The sequence below is a fragment of the Mytilus edulis genome, chromosome 4, assembly GCF_963676685.1.
Source record: "Mytilus edulis chromosome 4, xbMytEdul2.2, whole genome shotgun sequence".
Classification (NCBI taxonomy): Eukaryota; Metazoa; Mollusca; class Bivalvia; order Mytilida; family Mytilidae; genus Mytilus; species Mytilus edulis.
In genome coordinates, this window is record NC_092347.1 from 59763464 (window position 1) to 59785718 (window position 22255).

Here is a 22255-nt window from a genome sequence, read left to right on the forward strand (position 1 = left end):
TGTGTACATGTACATGGAAGTTGTTTATTTTGTGTTATGTCATTGTTGACATTTCCTGTAATCTACAGCGATAATTTGTAATATAAATATTATGTTCTATACAGCCAGAGCTGTGTAGCATAAATGTACCCAGCTTTAAATTTCATCTATGTTATTTTATAACCTATCAGTTACTGGTTTGTCCATTGTGGAAACACAGGCAATAAACCTTAAAGGAGTACTTCACTGGTTTTATGTACAATTTATTGATAACATGTACCTTAACAGGATCTTTCTTTGATATTCATATGCACATGTAATAGTTATCAATAAATATCAAATGAAGAGAATACTTTAAAGTGCACTCTAGATAATATCATGCTCTTATTGAAAAATTAAATATGTGCTACATGTATTTACATGTTAACATCCTTAAAGGCCATTTAAAAACTCAGGGAATAAGCTTTACAGGGGCTTGGTAGCCAATGCTATTGAAAAGGAGTATGTTTCGATAAGGTCCTAAAATGGCCCCATTTTTTAGCGTAAATTTCAAATTAGGATTTATTGACCAATATCACGATAAATTATAGCTAATACATTGACTAGATAGGATATAAGCCTAGATAGGATATAAGCCATTTTGTTGAAGATTTTACGTCTCTGCGTTTCATTATGACGTCACAAGTTGTACTCATATTGATTTTCACAAAAAAATCAATGAAAATGGATAAATTTCCAAAGATTATTTGACAGGAAACACAGAGCACATACGTCGACAACAAAGATCTTTTAAAATAATGTTTGTGAAGACATTTAACATGTCTTATTTGAATATTAAGCTTGTCGACGCCTGCACTCTATGTTTCCTGGTCCTTTATTTGGTTGAAATCCAGCTGATTTTGTCAAATTTCACCAAAATCCCTTATCTTGACCTTTTTGGGATGTAAAAATCAACGTGTTAGAATTAAACTTTGACAAAACAGCTCTGTTTAACTTTCTCACATGTCTCTAAGGCAACTTAAAACAGTTATTGTCCTGTAACCATGAGCTTTATAATTGGGGCCAAATATGGCACTTACCGAACTTACTCCTTTGGTTGGATCCCTAACTTTTTACAGAATATTCCCATATGGTCCATGCCAGATATTCACATTTTGCCAGTTGGGCCCTTGGAGTGGAAATATAAAGCTTGGTCTCTAATGTTAACTGTGCCAGAACAATAAAGAGCTGTTGGTCATAAGATTACTTTGTGGTATTTTGTCCCAATGTCAATGTACAATCAACTTGTATCTTTTCTTTCTATTGATATTTTTATTAAGAAATTTTGATTACATTTGAGTTGTACTGTACATTTAGGTTTTTCAAAATTCAATGCAATATTTCTGTTTGAATGTTGAAATAATTTTAGTTTTCTGTGAAGTTCTGAACTGTATACTGTAAATTCAGAAATTAGTGATTGCATTTATTTGTTATTGTACATGCATTTGATTTCTAAAGAATGGAACAAAATGTGAGATTAATTGTTGCAATCCAAATTCATATTATTTTGACATCTTATTCACATTTAAAATCCCACTCGATAATTTCTGAATTTATATAGTAATCTGTTAATTGTAACGTTACATCAAACTCTCACAGTCCCACTTGCAGATTGTCCTATCCCAATCACATTTACAAAGATCTTTTATTGCTTGAAAAAAATCACATAATGTTTTGGGAAAGAAATCCATTTGAAGCCTTGACCTATAAAGTCATTTGAAATTATGACCAATCCAGTGTGGAACATACAGACCAGAGTTAATCAATATGAAAAGCATTCATTGCACCATAGGAGTCACATTTTGTAGGAATAGATCTGTTTCAGTATATATGTGTTTGCAATAAGAAACTCAATGGAATTGCTTTTGCCCTTCAGTTGTGTACATGTAGAGTATCTATGAAATACAATTCTTTTTGCAGTACAGTTTCTAATCTTAGTAATAACATAATCTTTGTCTTGCGTTGATCACCATTTTACAATGTATCCCAAACTCTGTCTGAACGACAAAATGTCATTCGGTCAGACAGAACTTTTAAGATTTTTTGGTTGAATATATATATAGAAGAAAAGTTCAAATTTCTCTTTCAGTCAGACATACCCTTAAACAGTTTGGCACAGACTGATTTTAAATAACTGTAAATTCAGAAATTATTGCTTGCATTTAATATTGCGATTTTGTCATTTTAGACATAAATGCGATTTTAATTTTTACGATTTTGAGAGAAAAACCTGTTTAATTCATATAAAATATTTCAAAATGCAAGTTAAAGTTATTGCGTTTACAACTCTGTTATATTTTTTCGCAATAATAAAAACCTCGCAAAAATTTCTGAATTTACAGTACTCTGAATAATGGTTCAACAATTTTTGCCTTTTTTTGGTCTAAAGAATCTGTTCTACATTGTATATAACAAAGCGCTTCTAAATTTGACCTCATTTTTATTTTTCAACAATCCTTGTTAAGGTCATTTTCTCAGTTCCTAATTAGAATATAATTAAGTCAGCTTAATTATGGGTATTTATCAATGTTTGGTGACCAAATGTGTTACTGATAAAAAGTTCAGTTTTCTAGATACACTTGTACCTGAAGTAAGTGACTGCCAATATATTAATAAGCTATACTCAATAAGGTAGATGATAAGTTTCACTGTATATATGAGCACATGTACTTATTTCACTTTAAGTTAAATTCATAAATTGTTTACGCTGGAACTGAGTGTATATTTTATTGTATATAAATATAAGTATACCATTGACAATTATTAACACTTAACATCCAAGTCTAATAGAAGTGATTGTCAATTCCTTATTAATAATTTATTACCTTTCCTAAGTTTCCTAAGTGACGCAGCTCCTTAACTTCACTGTATGTTGTGTATGGCACGTGGAAAAGTATTAAAACGAAATATATCAATTCAATTATTCATATTTTGAGAAAATTTGTTTTAATATCCTTTAAAAATGAATTAAATTTCTATGTTTCCTTGGATTTAAAGGTTTAAGACACTCCTAAAATCATTTATACATGCATGGATTTAAATTTAATATTTATGCCATGAAATTATTTTTTTTTTGAAAAATTTAACTTTTAGCAAAATTATTTGTTCAAAGGATTGTGTTTCCACTGAATTTTGCTTATATATATATATATATATATAAATTCTGTATTTATTAACTTTATAAATAAAGACAGGTGATCACAGGTGTTAACATTAGTAATAGGTCAATGATACAGCAACCAAATGATCAAAAATAACTAAACATTATCTAAAGAGCAATAAACAGGTCATCAACAATAGACAGGTGCCAAACAAAATATCAAGCCTTTATTCACAGTTAGTCTAAAAAACATTTTCACAGTTAGTCTAAAAAACATTTTCACAGTTAGTCTAAAAAGCATTTTCACAGTTAGTCTAAAAAGATAGAATACTTATAAACTAAGACATTCAAACATATATGTCATTATCACCAAAGTATGCAATTGAAAGAAAAACATTAAGGTCAAGATTTTCCCAGGCTGTTTATGATGTCTTTAACACTAAATCCGATGGTTGTTTGCTGATTGATAATTGTTTATTTATTTGTTATATTTGGCTTTGAACTAGCTTTTTCTGAGATCCAAATTTTGTGTCAATTGTCTTTATGTAAATTGTGTTAATTGGCTTTGTGCCAATCTGATAATTCAATCCATTTTGAAATGATTTTGACATTTTGTTCTTATTTTGTGGTTTTGATCAGTTAAAACGTATGGTGACCTACATGTATAGTCATCTACAGCCACTTGATTTGACTCTGATATATAGTTGTCTGATTGGAAGTCGTACCACATCATTTTATTCATGTATATGGGAGTATTAAACAATTTGGGGGGAATTTTCCCCTCCCCTTTTTATCTCCATTATAAAAGTCACAAGCAAACTCAGAAGATAGAAAAGATGATAAAAACAAGCACAAACAAAATAAGGATAAACTGTTGTATCCAAAATGCTCCAAGTTACCAAATTTTTAAGCAAGCGTAAAGTTACGTACTAGACTTGTTGATTTTAATTCATGCCTGGCATACTACACACTGGATTTTAGATACTAGGTTATACATGTGTGTTTATACAGACTTAAAACTTTTAAAAAATTAATTGGACATATTATCTGCAAAATGATGAGCCTTCCTGGTGATCTATAAGATTAGAATCAGAAGTAATACAGTTCCTTTGTTTTATCAAGTACAAATTGAGCAAAGGAATCAAACAGGTATTCAGAAACATGCTGTGCGTGTTGTAGTTTTTGCTATCATTTCCATGATTTATAACTTTAGCTGTTATATACATGTAGATAGATATTAATGATATCCTTAATCTTATATTCATCTGAAAAAATGTAGATTTTTTATAGGCACTTCATGTTACATTTTCCCATTAAATTAAGATAAGAGTAAGTAGGTAAAGAGATTCAGATCAGGGGAAAGCTGATTACTTGATAGAGATATTGCTATAAATACTTAAGGGTAACAGCTTTATAATTACAGAGGTTCAAAGTATTATACGTCATACCGCTTGCAACTAGTTGTACTTGTTTCATCCAAAATATCATTTATAATGATGGCTTTGTAGTTTGTAGAAGAACTTGAAACATTTTGCCGATTGTAACAGAAATTAGAGAAAGCGCTGAGAGATTTTTTTATCACCGTAATGTTATTCCAATAATGTCTTAATTGTGATTTTAAGATAGTTATTGCTTACGTTAAAAATGGTTAATTGGATGAAAAAGACAGCATCTAAGAATGTACCACATTTGGTGTACTAATTCGAAAAAATTGAAAAAGCATGAAATTATGTTTCGGCTTTATTGTGTTTGATATTATTTTATAAAATTCTAATGGTGCACATACTACGTACATAAAAATACTCCTCAATCAAATTCTAAATACATGAAAATTGGCAGGCTACCAAACAAGATATTTAAAGATTTTTTTTTCTTGAATCTGAATAAAAACAAATGGTATTTCCTGTTCTCATTTTCTGTATACAAATTTTATAAATTACGCAGGTAATCAGATAAATTCACAAAGGTTTTTTATCAAAGATTAAAGATTATTTTTGTTTTTGTTAAACATGCTTAATAGTCTGAACATGTAAAGTCAGCAGTGGGTCACTGACAGACAAAATATGTGTACATGATGTAACTTCAGTGCGTAGATTCAACTATTCAATTGTTTAAATTCTTTGTACATGTATAACAAGTCTGATCCATTCAAACTTATTATAATCTTTTGTAAATGTCACATAAAATTTTAAGTTTTTTTACAGGTGACAAGTTCTTAAAGAGCTTAAAAAGTTACGTGTTATGCATTTTTAATAACCAAGATATTTTCAGGGTTGTTAGTTTTAATGGTGTTCAAGCTATAATATTCAAACTTTATGCTTATATTATTTTCTTTTAAAGGCACTTACACGTATTGGGTCTCTAAAAAATATATGATACTGTCGCAAATAGTCAATATTATGCACTGATTATCAAATAAATTGATTTGCGTGTGTGTGTGTGTAAAATCAAAATATTGCTAGGATCATAAATTAGAAAAGTCCATATTAAATATACATTCTTATAGTTTATTGTGGAAACCTTTTTATAGATAGACATGTACATGGATCTGGCTGATAATGTCAAAAAGGGAACCCAGACAGTCCAATTGACGACTGCCCCAAAACCAAATGATAACCACCACATACATTGTAGAACCATAATGAACTACATATTGTTAAAGGTATAAAACTAATTTATTGTGTGGGTCTGAAATTTTCAATCATATTAGGATAACCAACATTTGAATATTTGAATGGAAAAAAATTGAGGATTCATTGTGATCATCATCTAGAAGCACTGTCTAGAAGACCTTTTAGGGCCTCTTGTATACATATATTTCATGTTTGAACACTGTGCAATGGATCCTAAAGTAACATTTTCCACTTGGCTAGTTTTCATTTACCAATCAAAATATATTTATCCTTTCCAAAATATTTTATTATTTTGAGAATAAATCTGTTCTACAACTATCAAGATATTGAAAGAAAGATGAAAGAGCTATTTCAATGGGAATATCAATTTCAGGAATATGTTTTGAATGTCAGGGACATTTTTTTCTCAAATTTTGATTTTTTTCTACCATATGTTCAACTGTGAAAATTTCTTTTATCATGCCTCAGGCATGGACATCTCGTTGGTTTTACATGTCAAACAATATAGGACTACTACGTACTTATCCAAAACTGTTGTGGTAGAGGAAAATTTCGAACAAAATATTCATGATTTAATGTGAATATGAACCCTGTTTTGTCATATTTGTACTAGACTTAACCAGTGTTTCAAAATTGCATGCTTATATCATGTATATTAAAGATAACTGTCATCAGGAAGACTTATTATCCAACTTGGACACATTATTCCTGCTCCCAGTTGTCAAGTTATTGCTTTTAATAAATCTAAAATGTTTTGTGATAAGGGAATTATGACAGACCTGTACAAACAGCTTTTTTGGCTTTGCCTGGATGGTAATCGAACCAAAGATACCACAGAGAGAAAAAAAAAGTACCAGACCTTTCCACTTCCTAATATTAAGCAGTGTATACAAAAATGTACAGATGTATTCATTTTGTGTGCATTTATTTTGAGCATGAATACTAAAGAAAGGTGCACTTTGTATTGTAATTGTGAAATTTTACTTATGTAAGGTTTAGAATTGAAGTGTATATATTTAGTGCATGTATAAAACAAATTTGCATTTGTTTTTATCTTTCTCTGTTGGAGATTCACTGGTTTATATCTGTCCATAAAACTTTTTTTGAAGGCAAAACGAAATTTGCAGCTTTATTTGGTTATTATCAGTTTTTGCATATTCAGTACTTCAATTTTCTGCTTCCTCTATGCCAAAAACTTATATTTTTCAAATGTCTTGCACATATTTATGAAATTTTCTTACATTTTCCTGAGCCTAGGCTATTAGCTTTTTGTTATATAGCACCAAGCTTCATCTGGTTATGTTATGCAGTGCGACACGTTTTAGTTCCTTCATTTTTCTGCTTCGTCTTTGCTGAAAACTTATGTATCGAGCAAACAAATATACATTTATGTATATGACTAATATCCTTTTTCCCCTATATGTATGCTCTTAATGCCCCTTATTGGTCCTTGATTGGTAAGTTGGTGTTTTTGTATAAGATTTTTTTGTCTTATTTTCTCAGCAGCAACAGGTCATTCTATTTTTATGTAGAGGGTATGATTAATGAGCTCATAGTATTGTTTTGATGAGTTACCTTTTTTTTTGCAGTGGTGTATAAATCATCAAACATATCAGACATATTTAAGGGTCAATCACATGCTGATATGATATCAAATTCATGAATGTGTATATCTTGTGACTGACAGTATATTGCTGTAATTTCCCCATTTGTAATGTCCATTATTTCAGGAGGAAAAATGTTTCAAGTTTATGTATGTGCATGTTCATGATGTAAGGAAAGGAAAAATAACATTTTATGTTGAGCTTTTTCTTATTGGTCATTGACAGTTACGCTACACCCATAGAATTTTGTTGAAAGTTAGTATGTTCTTTATCCACACCGGTACCTAGGCCTTTAAAACAAAGATAGCAAACATTATGTGAAGTCAAAGGTCTTATGTCTTAATTCTCACTATATGTTCCATTCCTAAATACCATTCACAATAAAAAGTTATGTTTTTTTTCATTTATTTAGGTGGAAAATTGAAAGTTATTGCAATTTTGTCATTAAAATAACTGATGCTAATATATTCCAAAAAGACCTGTAACTTATATAGCTTTCTAGTGATTGTTTTAACTATTTTCACTGGCCATTAAATCCTCGTTTGAATTTTAGCTAGAAATTGAAAAAATATTGGGGCCTTATGGCAAACCTACTTTTATATCATTGTAAGTGTATATAAATGAATATATGGATGAATTTCAAACCTGTTTATTTTATTTTATTTGTAGTCCACATTTGAAGTCAGTCCTGCCGAGAAGAGATTAACAGATGCTACTTCTATATTTGACAAATATTTAGACACAAAGGTATGTTCTTAATTTGAAAGAGTCAAATCCAGGAATCCAAGAATTATCCATAAACAATTTGTATAACATGGTATATTATCTTTTTAATAAAAGGAAATGAAAGATGAGTTTTTATAGAAAAAGAAAGGGATGTTTTATATTTACCCGGTATTCCTTATTTTTAGGGAATTTTATTTAACAAAAATATTTTTCAGAGTGAGACCATAAATGCCACATTAAGAGACATACATAGTATCTTTGTATGTCTGAGTCTTTTAGTTTCTGCATATGTAATTGCTCCCAAAGATATGTTAATGTTATAAACTTTCCAAAAATGTTTGATAAATTCTAGTATTTCGTCAGAAATGTCAAAATTATTTCATATATAAATTCTGGTATTTCACCAGAAATGTCATTATATTAATTGAGGTTTATAGATAGATGTTGATATTTATAACTTGTTGTATTTTGTTAGCTGATAAATTACTAGAAACTTAAAAGCCAATAAACTGAGAATTATGGGTCACGTTTATATCATCGTTTATACTCATCTTGCGTCACATGTTGCAGCTGCATACAAGTTTAAAAGGCAAATCACAATGTTTTTGTAAAATTGCTGTAAAAATAATTGCAGACTTTGATGCTTATAAGATAATCATGTTATATACATTAAAATAATCAGTACTTGAATCTTAGTCCTTGCAACACTGAAATGAGACATTGCTTCCATATCAGTTTTGATGTTTTTATTAGGTTGAAAGATAATTTGAAGAAAAGTCATTGATAACCTGTATGCTTTCTTTCTACTTTCAGTCTCCGGACTATGTTAGTCATTTAAATGGCGTCCAGGTCTCAAAAATAAAGGAAGCCATTGCAGATAATAGTGCTAATAAAGACCTTTTTACCTCGTGTGTTGAGTAAGTATTCCTTTTTATACGACCGCAAAATTTGAAAAAATTTTCGTCGTATATTGCTATCACGTTGGCGTCGGCGTCGGCGTCGGCGTCCGTCGTCCGAATACTTTTAGTTTTCGCACTCTAACTTTAGTAAAAGTGAATGGAAATCTATGAAATTTTAACACAAGGTTTATGACCACAAAAGGAAGGTTGGTATTGATTTTGGGAGTTTTGGTCCCAACATTTTAGGAATTAGGGGCCAAAAAGGGCCCAAATAAGCATTTTCTTGGTTTTCGCACTATAACTTTAGTTTAAGTGAATAGAAATCTATGAAATTTTGACACAAGGTTTATGACCACAAAAGGAAGGTTGGGATTGATTTTGGGGGTTTTGGTTCCAACAGTTTAGGAATTAAGGGCCAAAAAAGGGCCCAAATAAGCATTATTCTTGGTTTTCGCACAATAACTTTAGTATAAGTAAATAGAAATCAATGAAATTTTAGCACAAGGTTTATGACCACAAAAGGAAGGTTGGGATTGATTTTTGGAGTTGAGGTCACAACAGTTTATGAATTAGGGGCCAAAAAGGGGCCCTATTAAGCATTATTTTTGGTTTTTGCACCATAACTTTAGTATAAGTAAATAGAAATCTATGAAATTTAAACACAAGGTTTATGACCATAAAAGGAAGGTTGGGTTTGATTTTGGGAGTTTTGGTCCTAACAGTTTAGGAATAAGGGGCCCAAAGGGTCCAAAATTGAACTTTGTGTGATTTCATCAAAAATTGAATAATTGGGGTTCTTTGATATGCCGAATCTAACTATGTATGTAGATTCTTAATTTTTGGTCCCGTTTTCAAATTGGTCTACATTAAGGTCCAAAGGGTCCAAAATTAAACTTAGTTTGATTTTAACAAAAATTGAATCCTTGGGGTTCTTTGATATGCTGAATTTAAAAATGTACTTAGATTTTTAATTATTGGCCTAGTTTTCAAGTTGGTCCAAATGGGGGTCCAAAATTAAACTTTGTTTGATTTCTTCAAATATTGAATAAATGGGTTCTTTGATATGCCAAATCTAACTGTGTATGTAGATTCTTAATTTTTGGTCCAGTTTTCAAATTGGTCTACATTAAGGTCCAAAGGGTCCAAATTAAACTAAGTTTGATTTTAACAAAAATTAAATTCTTGGGCTTATTTGATATGCTTTATCTAAATATGTACTTTGATTTTTGATTATGGGCCCAGTTTTCAAGTTGGTCCAAATCAGGATTCCATATCAAGTATTGTGCAATAGCAAGAAATTTTCAATTGCACAGTATTGCACAATAGCAAGAAATATCTAATTGCACAATATTGTGCAATAGCAATTAATTTTCAATTGGAGTTATCTTTCTTTGTATAGAATAGTAGTTGATAATATATGTTGGAAATTTGCCAGACATGACTATGATGTCATTTTCTATTTTTATTTGCCAATAACTTTATGTAAATAACTTCATTGGAAATTTGCCAATATAAAATGTTGCTGATGAAGCTTTTTTTCCTTATCTTATCTAAAATGTTTTAGATAATGTATGTTGGAAATTTGCCAGACATGACTATGATGTCATTTTCTATTTTTATTTGCCAATAACTTTATGTAAATAACTTCATTGGAAATTTGCCAATATAAAATGTTGCTGATGAAGTTTTTTTTATTGTTTTATACAATAAACAATGTATATTCACTTTTACTACCAACCAATCTTTACCATTCAGTGATAACAAGCACTTTATTTTACATTTTAATATTTTATGATGTATTTAAAAGAGTAGTTATTGTTGCAAACTCCATTAGAAATTTGAATTGATATCAGTTTTGGAAAAAGGGAAACGGGGATGTGAAAAAAGGGGGGGGGGGGTTAAATTTTTCTCATTTCAGATTTCATAAATAAAAAGAAAATTTCTTCAAACATTTTTTTGAGAGGATTAATATTCAACAGCATAGTCAATTGCTCAAAGGCAAAAAAAAACTTTTAAGTTCATTAGACCACATTCATTCTGTGTCAGAAACCTATGCTGTGTCAACTATTTAATTTTAGATTTAAATAAGAAGAAATCTTTAATTGATTTGTAAAATCTTGACATTTGTTTTGTGTAAAAAAAACCATGTAATGTCAAAAATTTGATCACAATCCAAATTCAGAGCTGTATCACGCTTGAATGTTTTGTCCATACTTGCCCCAACTGTTCAGGGTTCGACCTCTGCGGTCGTATAAAGCTGCGCCCTGCGGAGCACCTGGTTACCTCGTGTGTTGAGTAAGTATGCCTAGTTGCGTTTTTTTGTTTGTTTTATAGATAAGGGCTAATCGATTCCATTTTTAGCCAAACATTAGATATTTTATGAATTTAAGGAAAGAAAGGTTAAATAGTTTTATTTTCTAAAACATTTGATCATAAGGAGGAGTCTTGCAATAAGACCTTGCTGTGTGGTGTCTGTTTAGCTGTGTACATAAACATACACAGTAGATATAAGAAGACGTGCTATGAGTGCCAATGAGACACTTTTCAACCAAGTAACAATTTGTAAAAGTAAACCATCATAGTATGGCCTTCAACTTGGAGCCTTAGCTCACAACCAAATCAAGTTGAAATGGATATATTAAACCCATGATGGGAGAGTAATAACTCTTGTACCGTCCATGCATGACCTGTTATTAGGTTGACATTTAAGCCTTACCAAACATACGTGTACATCTTTTTAAAGAGGCATACTAATAATGTTTTCTTCCATCATTCCAGTTAACGGACTCTTTAAACATCTACATGTTGATTGTTCTTGACCTGAACATGCTGTTGATGGATGAAAAATATTTTATATAAGTCTGTTGTGAAGGGAAATATGCTGGAAACAATCTCAATTGAATAGCAATTAACCAAAAAAATTATAGCATTCATAGGAGGAGGCATCTACTGACGATTTTATACAACTCAAAAATAATATAAATGCAGCAAAAATACGTTAATTTATACACCTCTATTGTCCCTATTCTGACGAGAAACCATATTTACATGCCCTTTGTCTTATTGTGCCCCTCTGCTCTCAAATTCTAAATATCAACTACTGAACATGTTTAACCTACATTTTAATGCATTGTGTAAGTCATGTGGGAACTTTGATCTTATTTGATAATTTATTTCAACAGAGCTGTGACAGAGCACTTGCGGAGAGATCCATTCTCAGAATTTCTGGAATCATTGTTTTTTAAAAGATATCTGCAATGGAAATATTTAGAACAGTAAGTAATACAGTGATTTAAAAAACAATGTAATTAATTATTTGATCAGCCAATGAAATTTCAGCCTTCAATTTTTTGAAGGTGTGTATTTATCTAAAAGAACTTGAGGATCCCAAAAAGTCTTTATAACAGAGAGGAGAATGTTATCAGATCCTCGTATGCAAAGCTTGGGAAAAGGATTTGTATTTAAATCTGACTGCTATTAAAAACAGAAAACAAATCTGTGACCATAGCTGGTGCAATCACTGTTATGCCTTTCAAAAACGTGAATTTTAATAGAATGAAATTGATATGAAATTGAACAAAATCAACATTTAAATGTATAAAAAAAAAAATCCACTTATATAAATTTCTGCATATTGGCTTGCATAATTTAAATCTTTAAATTCCCACTTTCCTTTTAAAAGGTCATTTAACATACATTATGGTATTTGTGACAGAAATAAAATTTACCTACAAGGCATGACGAAAACGGCTTACATAAAAAAAAAAAAATCTTTCCATTTATAAATATTTACAGGTGACATTGACGATCCATTACATGTACAATAATATATATTGATTTTTGGTAATAGGATATACCTGTCAAAATAGATTGGAGCTTTTACAGAATTCCCTAATCTGCTAATTTAAATACAGTAGAGAATCAGTTTAGAGATGAAAATGTGGACTTAAATGTCAAAACTGTCTCGCACCTGTTTGCTAATACCATATGACTTGTAATATTAATTAGCTGTTAGTATCTCCTACTGTGATTATATTGATCAGTTTACCAAATTGATTTTTTGTTTGGTAAATGTGTTGATTGTTTTCACCATTGTTTTTACGACAACTGTGGAAAAAAAATAGATATATATAAGTATTATTAGGATAGATATACAACTAAAAAAGAAAGATTGTTTAACCACAAATATAGGAAATAAAATAGATATACATATATATTAGTTATAGGCTAGTTATATAACCAAAAAAGAAGAATTGTTTTACTACAAACATGAAAAAAATAGATATACATATATATTAGTTATTTGGTTACTATTAAAACCCTTTCAACGCTACACAAAAAAATAGAAAAATGGCTGCTGCTGCTGCATTTTTTTTGTGTTCATTCATTAGAACAGTATTTTCCTTTTCAGACTGCTGTATCTTTTTTATTATATGAGATACAGAGAAAGTTATTGCATGAAAAATGCTCAGGAGAGCATGAACTGTAATGTTAGGCAATTATTTTTGTGAAATTTTTATCAGGTTACCTGCATTTTCAGGTAACTAACAGGTAAAAGGTGTAATTTATTACATTTGTGTTGAATTTGAATAAAAACTACTTTTAGTCTTCATTTATTTTGTTGTTTTATCTGCCATATTATTAAGAAGACACCAGTTGCCCGATTCCGTAGCGTATTGTACCATACATAACGTTTTATGTAATCGTGGCACAAATAAATAGCTCCGTCCTAAAAAATTTCAGTCAAACTCCGTTTTCCCCCCTTTTTCTACGTCTCGTAATGATCGATCAAATCATATTTCCCACACGAATTAAATGTAATAAACACATTGAGATAACAAGAAACCTTTTAACTAATCCTCGTTGTTAGTTTCGCCATAGAAATGCTGAAATTTTTCCATATTTACAGCTTCGTTTCCGATATCCGCCATTTGCATTTGTCAAAATATTTGTTTTTATTTTTCTTCTATTTTCCTTCTACTGCATGATTTTACTATAAAAATTGCCGGGATTTCAAGCGCAAATGAGACCTTGCATATCCTAGATTCAAACGATGAAAAATTAGAGAGAACCCGAATGAAAACCGAATGGTTTTAGAGTCCCAATGAAAAATCCTTTTTCATCGCGGCATATGCCGCGAATAGCAGTGGCGAACGGCGTACGTCATCACGGCATATGCCGTGTATAGCGTTGAAAGGGTTAATTAATAGGATAGATATATAACTAAAAAAGAGAGAAGGATTTTTTTGTTAGTTTATGTGAACTAGAAAAAATGAATATACATGTATATATAAGTCTTTTCACACAATTGTAGAATAGATATATAAATGAATAAAGACATTTTTAATATTTCGTCTAAAACATGTGTACATGAGAGCAACATTTTATTTTCATTGTTTTTCTTTTTTATTTTCAAGTGCTTGCATAGAAATTTAATATAATTATGCAATCTTTTGGACGGTGAGAACTGAATGTACTGATGAATATACACATGTTTGGTTCCATTCAGTATAATTAATATGGAAACCATACCATTTTCAGATTTTGTCTTTGATTTTAAATATGTGCAAAGGTCTTAACCATAAAGACAATTTGTTACTGTTACAAGATGTTTGTACAAATATTTTAATGTGGATAAAATATGTTTTATGGCAAGGTGTTGGTGTTCTAAATTATCCAGATTATATAATTATATTCTTTCATTGTGAAAGAGAACTCACACAATTTTGAATGGACTTCATGGATTATTTAACTTTTTGTTGAATTTCAGGAGTCTCATGTAAGCTGTAATTGTACTTACTCCTTTAGTTTAGCCTAACAAAATTAATTTTTTCGAAAAGTTACTGACTTATTTCTTTAATTTCAGGCAACCTGTAACCAAGAACACATTTCGTATGTACAGAGTGTTAGGGAAGGGTGGTTTTGGCGAAGTATGTGCTTGTCAAGTACGAGCCACTGGTAAAATGTATGCATGTAAAAAGTTAGAAAAGAAAAGAATAAAGAAGAGAAATGGAGAGAGAATGGCTTTAAATGAAAAGCAGATTCTTCAAAGAATAAACTCGAGATTTATTGTAAGTGTTGTTTCAGAATATGCTTAGTTTTTGTTTTGCCTGTCAACAATGTCTTTTAAATAAAGTCTATTTTGATGTCAAAAAAAGTGTGAAATAATTGTATAAGTTTGATATTATCATATAAGGGAAAAAGGCTAGATAATTCATTGTAATGGCCCCGTCGCTATACGAAGGGGACATTTAGTGGTCATTAACCATACGAACGTCCTTCCTGCATTCAATTTTATGTAACTGAAACACAATACTAAGAACAAAACTTAAAAACTTCAATTGACATTAAATGCTGTCAAAAAGTATTTACGCATATAATAAGCAAGCTTTAGTGAGGGCCAAGCTTTTGTGAGGGCATTGCTGTCCTGGTGCATATTCTTCTTTTAATTAAATATAGATAGATTATGGTCTTAGATTAAGGATTAATTTTATATTTGGATATTATCTTTTCACAGGTTAATTTAGCCTATGCATTTGAAACAAAAGATGCACTGTGTCTAGTATTAACCATTATGAATGGTGGAGATCTAAAGTTTCACATACACAATATGGGCAACCCTGGCTTTGAAGAAGATAGGGCTGTTTTCTATGCAGCAGAAATAACGTGTGGTCTTGCTGACCTTCATTCAAAGGGCATTGTTTATCGGTATGTAAAAGGCAGTTTATCTGTATGTAAAAATAAGGCATTATAAATTACAAACTGCATGGTTTTAGTTTGTTTAGTTGTTCTATTTTACTTCTTTATAACCATTAATTGAAAATGAAAAAAAAATGAAAAAAAAACACTTAATAATTTCAAAAAGCTTGTTATAAATCATGTCAGTACTGAAGTACTAACTACTGAGCTGATAATATAGAAAAAGTCAAATGTTGTCTTTAACACTTTCATATTTTCATGATTAACAGCACTTGAATGTAGCACAAAATGTCACAATACAGAAAACCACCAGAGAAGGGACTATTTTCAGTACACAGCACACAGATTTGTCTTATAATATTGATCTATCGCTATGATGATGTGTCATTAATTACTACTCAGTTCTAGGTGTGAATATCACCTGGACATTAGATATTTGTTGAATGAGATTATAAACATTTACCAGTAATCTACCATCAATGATTAAATAGTCTACATACATATGTACTCAGTAATTGTCTTTATTTACCAAGAATGAACATATTTATCCCCATTTATTTTTAAACTGCTAATTCTCAGGGACCTATTTCTGATTAATTCGGCATGAATATACCTTAAATAATCATTCAGTGTCTTTATTTATTTGAGATTGGTTTTTTTTTAATATGAAATTCTTTTTTTTAAATCATAATTATTGAAATTCTATCACAAAAGCGTTGTAATTTTTTATTTATTTCCTGTGACTATATTTGCCCAATTAGTCAGTGATTAAGCTGTTAGGGACTGGTTTTTATAGTAATGTCCTATTTAAAATTCAATTGACCAGTATTTCCTGGTATTTTCACAGGTATTTACCACGGACCTGGTCAACACTAGTGTTGCCTGGTTTTATGCAAATGTTGGTGGCTATAAATGTTTTTCATTGTTATATAATAACTAATTAGATGCATGACAAAATATCATGAAAATTTATGAGAATTTAATTAACATGTATTAAATAGTTATTTGCACATCACTATAATTTATATTTATTTTTGGCATTAGATGTCATTAATAGTTATATGTATGTAACAGATATGTGATAAGTATGTGCGACATGAAATGCCATTTTCAGAAATTTTGTGTCATTATCATCAAGTTTTGATCATGTAATAGAAGTTTTCCAACGGTACATATCACAGTGTAGATACTATTCTGTATGCTATCTGGAAGTCGCGATTTTGGAAGCAATGATTTCCAACTGGCTAACAGGACGGTTTTGCCTACGGTAACTTTTCTCATCATTTGTTTACTCCTATATCTACAAAGTGCTTTGAACATCTTCAAGGTATATATAGCATCATAAATATGAGTTACTGTAACAAAATCATGCATTAGAATATAAAATATACGTGTGCATCACATCAACTTGGTAGAAAAAAGTCAAATCGATGGACAATTTTGCTCTCGTACAAAGCAAATAATCTTTTATTGCAAATACTTGCATCAGTTTACAGTTAAATATATACTGTTTCAATATTCTTTTCGTATTTAAGTAGAATATTCGTATTTCCTTAAAAAATATGTTTTCCTTGAGGATCCCACATTAAATTACTGTACGATCAGTCTAGAACTGACTGTATTCTAGAAGCGATTTCAGATTTTTTGACTGTATGACCAGTCGTGGTTTTTACATTAATTTGTACACTAAGAGGGTAAAAAGATTGTTTTTAGGTTTGCCGACTGATTTTTCTTAGTGATGCACTTGAAAATCTCTTGATTAAGGCAAAGATACGAATAATGAATGTGCGGAATTTAATTCTAAACCATTTGAGAATATTGATGTCGGCTGAATTAATTATTAAGCAATGTACAGATGATCAACTTACCGTTTTAATTCAGTATACCCATCAAATTTAAAATGTGATCCAAAAAGTTCTCGCTTCGAAAATCACGACTTCTGGATAGCGTACAGAATAGTATCTACACTGTGCATATGTATTCTCACATAAAATCTTTTAAAATGTAAAAAAATAATTAGTGAATTATTTTTTTTGAAGCATGTAGTTGTGTTCCCTCTCTTTAATATTTCATTGTTACATTGAAAGATTGAAAAATAGAATCTAGCTATTGGTGCAAAAGGATAAAATTTTCCAAACTTCAATAAGTTGGAACTTGAATCACAATTTATATGACATATTTCAAATTAAAAAAATTCTGACCATCACTCTGACATGGGTGTGGGTCAATAGGAGGTCCAAAATCCTACAAGTTGTTAATTTGAAAAGATGCAGCTTTTCATGAAATTACAATAATTTATCTTGTTTTTTGTCCATTTTGTCAGAATTTCAGTATCAAACATGACAAATATTAATGCACACAATTATTTCTGAATTTACAGAATAATAAACGTTTGAATGTGTATTATTTCAGAGATTTGAAGCCAGAAAACATATTGTTAGATGACAATGGTGAGTTATTATACCTAATTACATGGTCATTTTCAGCTGTAACAAATGTCTTGTAATCATTGATTGTGTATGATTGTTTTCCATTCAGAGAAAAAAACAATCATTTCATTTAAAGTGAATACACTCTTTTCTCATTGAAATCTGAAGATGAACACAATTTTCCTGATTGCTCTTCAGAAATGTTACTTCCTTATCAATCAAAAGTTGACTGGCCACCTGCCAAAATTTATTTATGGCAGCATATAGTTTCATGCATGGTATGGGTTTAGCTGCAGTGCCTGTTTGTTTCTCTGCTATATTATAAATAAAAGAAAAAATGGTTTACGGAAATTTTGAATAGTTGATTTTTAGTTTTTATTTCCAGATATATATATATTCTCTTTGTATTACTTGGCCAATTAAGAATTAAATTTGGTATTTCTCACTTCAAAAAGATGTAAAACTTGGCCTGTAAAACAAATTTTCATTTTGATGTATGTCAATTTTTAATAAAAAAATAAATAAATTACAAATCCACATAAATACTTGGAAAATCATGAAAAAAAGAGGTGTCCATTCTCTCCTAGAGACTTCTTTTCCAGACATAAATATAATTTTTCAAGCTTATTTATCTAATTTGTGACCTTTATTTTTGATGTTTTCCCTATTATCTTTTGAAAAAGAGGTAATTTTTTTGAGTAAATAAATATCCATAATTACCCAGTTCCTAAGTTGCTATAATACAAACCAATTCAAACCTGCCTACTATCCTTATTTACCCGGTATATCTCCCATGAGAGGTGCTGACCTGAATTTTGAAATTCTTTATTATATAAACAGCAGCTCAAAACAGGAATTCAAATGAGTTAAAAGGGTATTTAAGCACATATATATACTAATTCAAACAACATAGTAGTAGATTAAGAACACATGACAATATGAGAGGAGCATCTGGTCCTCTTTTGTTCAAAATCGACCATAGAGATTTTGAAAAGTTGGCAGGTATGCCATTATGATTTATGCTTCAGAATATCATAATTGAAATGTCAATAAAACTGTTATTTGGTACCATCAGTGCCTTAACAGTGCATGTGTTCCTTAATTCTGTCAAAAGGTAGCTATAAACAATCCATATTAACACTTACTACTGTTAATCAATATCATTCTATCTAAAAGGCAATGTATGACTACATCAGTAAGGCCAATCCTCAACAAAGCAAGTTAACCAATATGGACTATAAAATTTGTAGACAAAAGCCTATATATAGACTTAAGAACATTGTTCAGGTAGTCAAAATTTAGCAAATAATGGTTTCTATGTCTATATATATATATATATATATAGTTACTGTTAACAGCTAATTTGAGAACTTGTCAAAGGAGATGTGTTGTATGGGCAAACAGTGTCTATTTTCCTTTTCACTCTATTTTAAAATTAATTTATAAATACTTTCCCTCTACAACATTTAGTTTACATGTACTTGATATTTTTTGTGGTATTGAGCTCTTACAACAAAATGTACAATGAACTAATTATGAATATAATTACAGGTCATGTTAGAATATCAGATTTAGGACTGGCAGAGGACGTGCCAGAAGGGGAGACAATTAAGGGTCGTGTAGGAACTGTAGGTTATATGGGTGAGTATTACAATGAAGATTTGGAATGGTCTCCATAGCAAAATTTAGGGTATTTATTGTCACCCTATATATAGAGACTACTCAGTAAGTATTACAATGAAGAATTGGAATGGTCTCCATAGCAAAATTTAGGGTATTTATTGTCACCCTATATATAGAGACTACTCAATTGGTTATTATATGAAATGATTTGTGAAATAGCTGAAACAATGTTGATTGAGCAAATACAAGTTTTTTATGTCCTCTGCATGGATATTTCTATTAAAAGTAAAGTACCATTTACCAACTAATGTTTGTAAGTAAAATTGTGATTCGTCTGCAGATGGTCTGTTGTAAGGCTGAATATGTACTTATCCAACATGCAGGCATTCTTTTTTAAGTCACAATTCATATTTTTTGCTCCTCTTCAAAGTGACCCACTTTGGGGAATCTAATTCTTTGATGTATTGCTTAATTGGTTCTTATCCTTAATATGCATGAAATATTTATCATTGATGTGAATCAAACAAAAATAAATAAACCAAACTCTAGTATAAATATATTTTCTATGATATTAGAAAACTGTTGTCAAGGTTTGTATGCTATTAGAGTTTCAAAGCAAAAATGCAAGAAAAAAAATGTAGTGTATAAATGATGTTATTTCCTGCAACTTAAATTTGAATGATATTTCTTTTGTGCAAAGTGTACTCTTAGTTTGAAGTTTAAATATCCATTTACAACACTTATACTTGAGTATATACTTCATGCATCAAAGTAATGCACCACAGTAAACTTTGTTTGTTTCTTGGATGAAAATCATGAACCTTTAATTCATTACTAGCTATTGTAGATGTATAAACAAACTAACCAAACAAAAAAATCCTCACTGGTCTTGGATTTGTTCTTGGAGGGTTTTAGATATTTTTTTGCATGTACGAATTTACTTGGTGGCATATATCAGTTTTATAATGACAAATTTAAAAGACACATTTGAAAGGGATGCTGTTTGTTATGAACTAGTTTTAAGATATTCACAATATTACTTATCAAGGAAGATTAATAAGATGGAGATGAAACTCTGAATGTGAGCTCACACAGAAAAATACATTAAGACCAATGTGTATATGTTTGATTTCCATCATGTCCATAGCAGGGCTTCCAAAAAACATTTGAGCCAGCCGGACATTTTATATCTGATCCCGATTTTAATCCCTTAAGACTAAGTCACAAAAGGCAATTATGGTAATCAGATGGCCATTCCAATGATAATGACATTAGATTAAAAAACGATTTTAAACTTTACTTTGTTTTGGATGTTTGGATGTAAACTGTTAAATTGGCAGTACATCATTCAAAGTGTGCTCATATCTGCCATAGACTCTTTATTTGTGCAAAATGACATGTCAAAAACTTCATTTTCGTTTTTAAAATCACGTTTTTCTAAAACCGGATGTTGACTTGACAATGGTAAAACGTGGACCATAAATGGATACGTAAAATCCGTGTAGGTTTGCAAAGCATGACTGAGTGAAGAAGCTCTTTCCACGTTATTTCTTCAACAAAATGCTTGAAATGAACGTTTAGATACAGGTATCAATGATAGTTTTAGTATTATGAAGAAATAAAGGATGCATAATTAAATTTCTCACCTTTGCACATGCGCACACGTGTTCTAGTTCATTCGAAGTAGTTCTGACGATTTTTCATTTAAACCTTTTAAATTTTTTTATCAAATCATGTAGATAAACTAATTTCTTATAATTTTAATCTTTTGGAATAAATCAATGAGCTACAAACAGCTGAAATGTAAGAAAATAATTGTGAATAGACCGATCAATTTATACGATGTCCGGTACTGAACATAGTTTACCTGTCACCTGAACAGGTAGATATCACCTGTCCAACAACTAATTAGCCTTGATTAAAATTAGAAAGTATTGTAGTAGGGGTTGTTTTGATAGTAATTAATCATCATGTCACTTTTATGACCGGAAATGTGTAGATGTTAAAGGCAAAAGGTTGGGTCAAAAAGATCGTGAATTATGTTAAAATGACCGAAAAAGCCTTGAAAACTAAAATGTATATGACCGTTTCATGCTTTGCCCAGCCGGACTTTTACTGGACATTAATCAAATGTCCGAAATATATGACTGTTTTGGAAGCTCTGGTCCATAGACATAGGAGTTGCATAATAATTTCTACATCTACAAAGAATTAATTAGATGCAGTTTAGTTTGTTTATCTCACTTTTCTGATTCCCAAATCAGGAGTAAAAAAGCAGGGAAATGAATCCCAAATATATAAGGTGTTTTTAGTAGATATATCCTGCATAAGAAATTGGTATTAGGGTTTCAGACAGAAAATACATAATTTCTTGTTTATCATTTATTGACATCTTACCAGTATGCACACAATGAAAACATATACCCTCACTCTTTAAGTAAGGGCTTTATTACATTAACCATATCTGTTTGTCCTTCTGTTCATCCACAAATAATTCTGTAACATTTTTCTCTGGTACTACTGA

The 22255-nt window shown here is 30.3% G+C and overlaps 1 protein-coding gene across 4 annotated transcripts in view; it reads left to right on the top strand.

The window, feature by feature from the left end:
- Positions 1 to 22255, top strand: part of LOC139520108 (G protein-coupled receptor kinase 5-like) — a 42296-nt gene that overhangs the window by 4124 nt on the left and 15917 nt on the right. For 2 of the 4 annotated variants that reach the window (XM_071312550.1, XM_071312549.1), the window contains exons 4-11: positions 5649 to 5780; positions 8025 to 8102; positions 8895 to 8998; positions 12163 to 12255; positions 14847 to 15051; positions 15498 to 15688; positions 18092 to 18129; positions 19660 to 19749. In XM_071312550.1, the coding sequence (XP_071168651.1) occupies positions 5649 to 5780; positions 8025 to 8102; positions 8895 to 8998; positions 12163 to 12255; positions 14847 to 15051; positions 15498 to 15688; positions 18092 to 18129; positions 19660 to 19749 (931 nt within the window). The remainder of the gene's footprint in view (positions 1 to 5648; positions 5781 to 8024; positions 8103 to 8894; positions 8999 to 12162; positions 12256 to 14846; positions 15052 to 15497; positions 15689 to 18091; positions 18130 to 19659; positions 19750 to 22255) is intronic. The other 2 variants (XM_071312551.1, XM_071312552.1) reach the window with 1 other exon arrangement.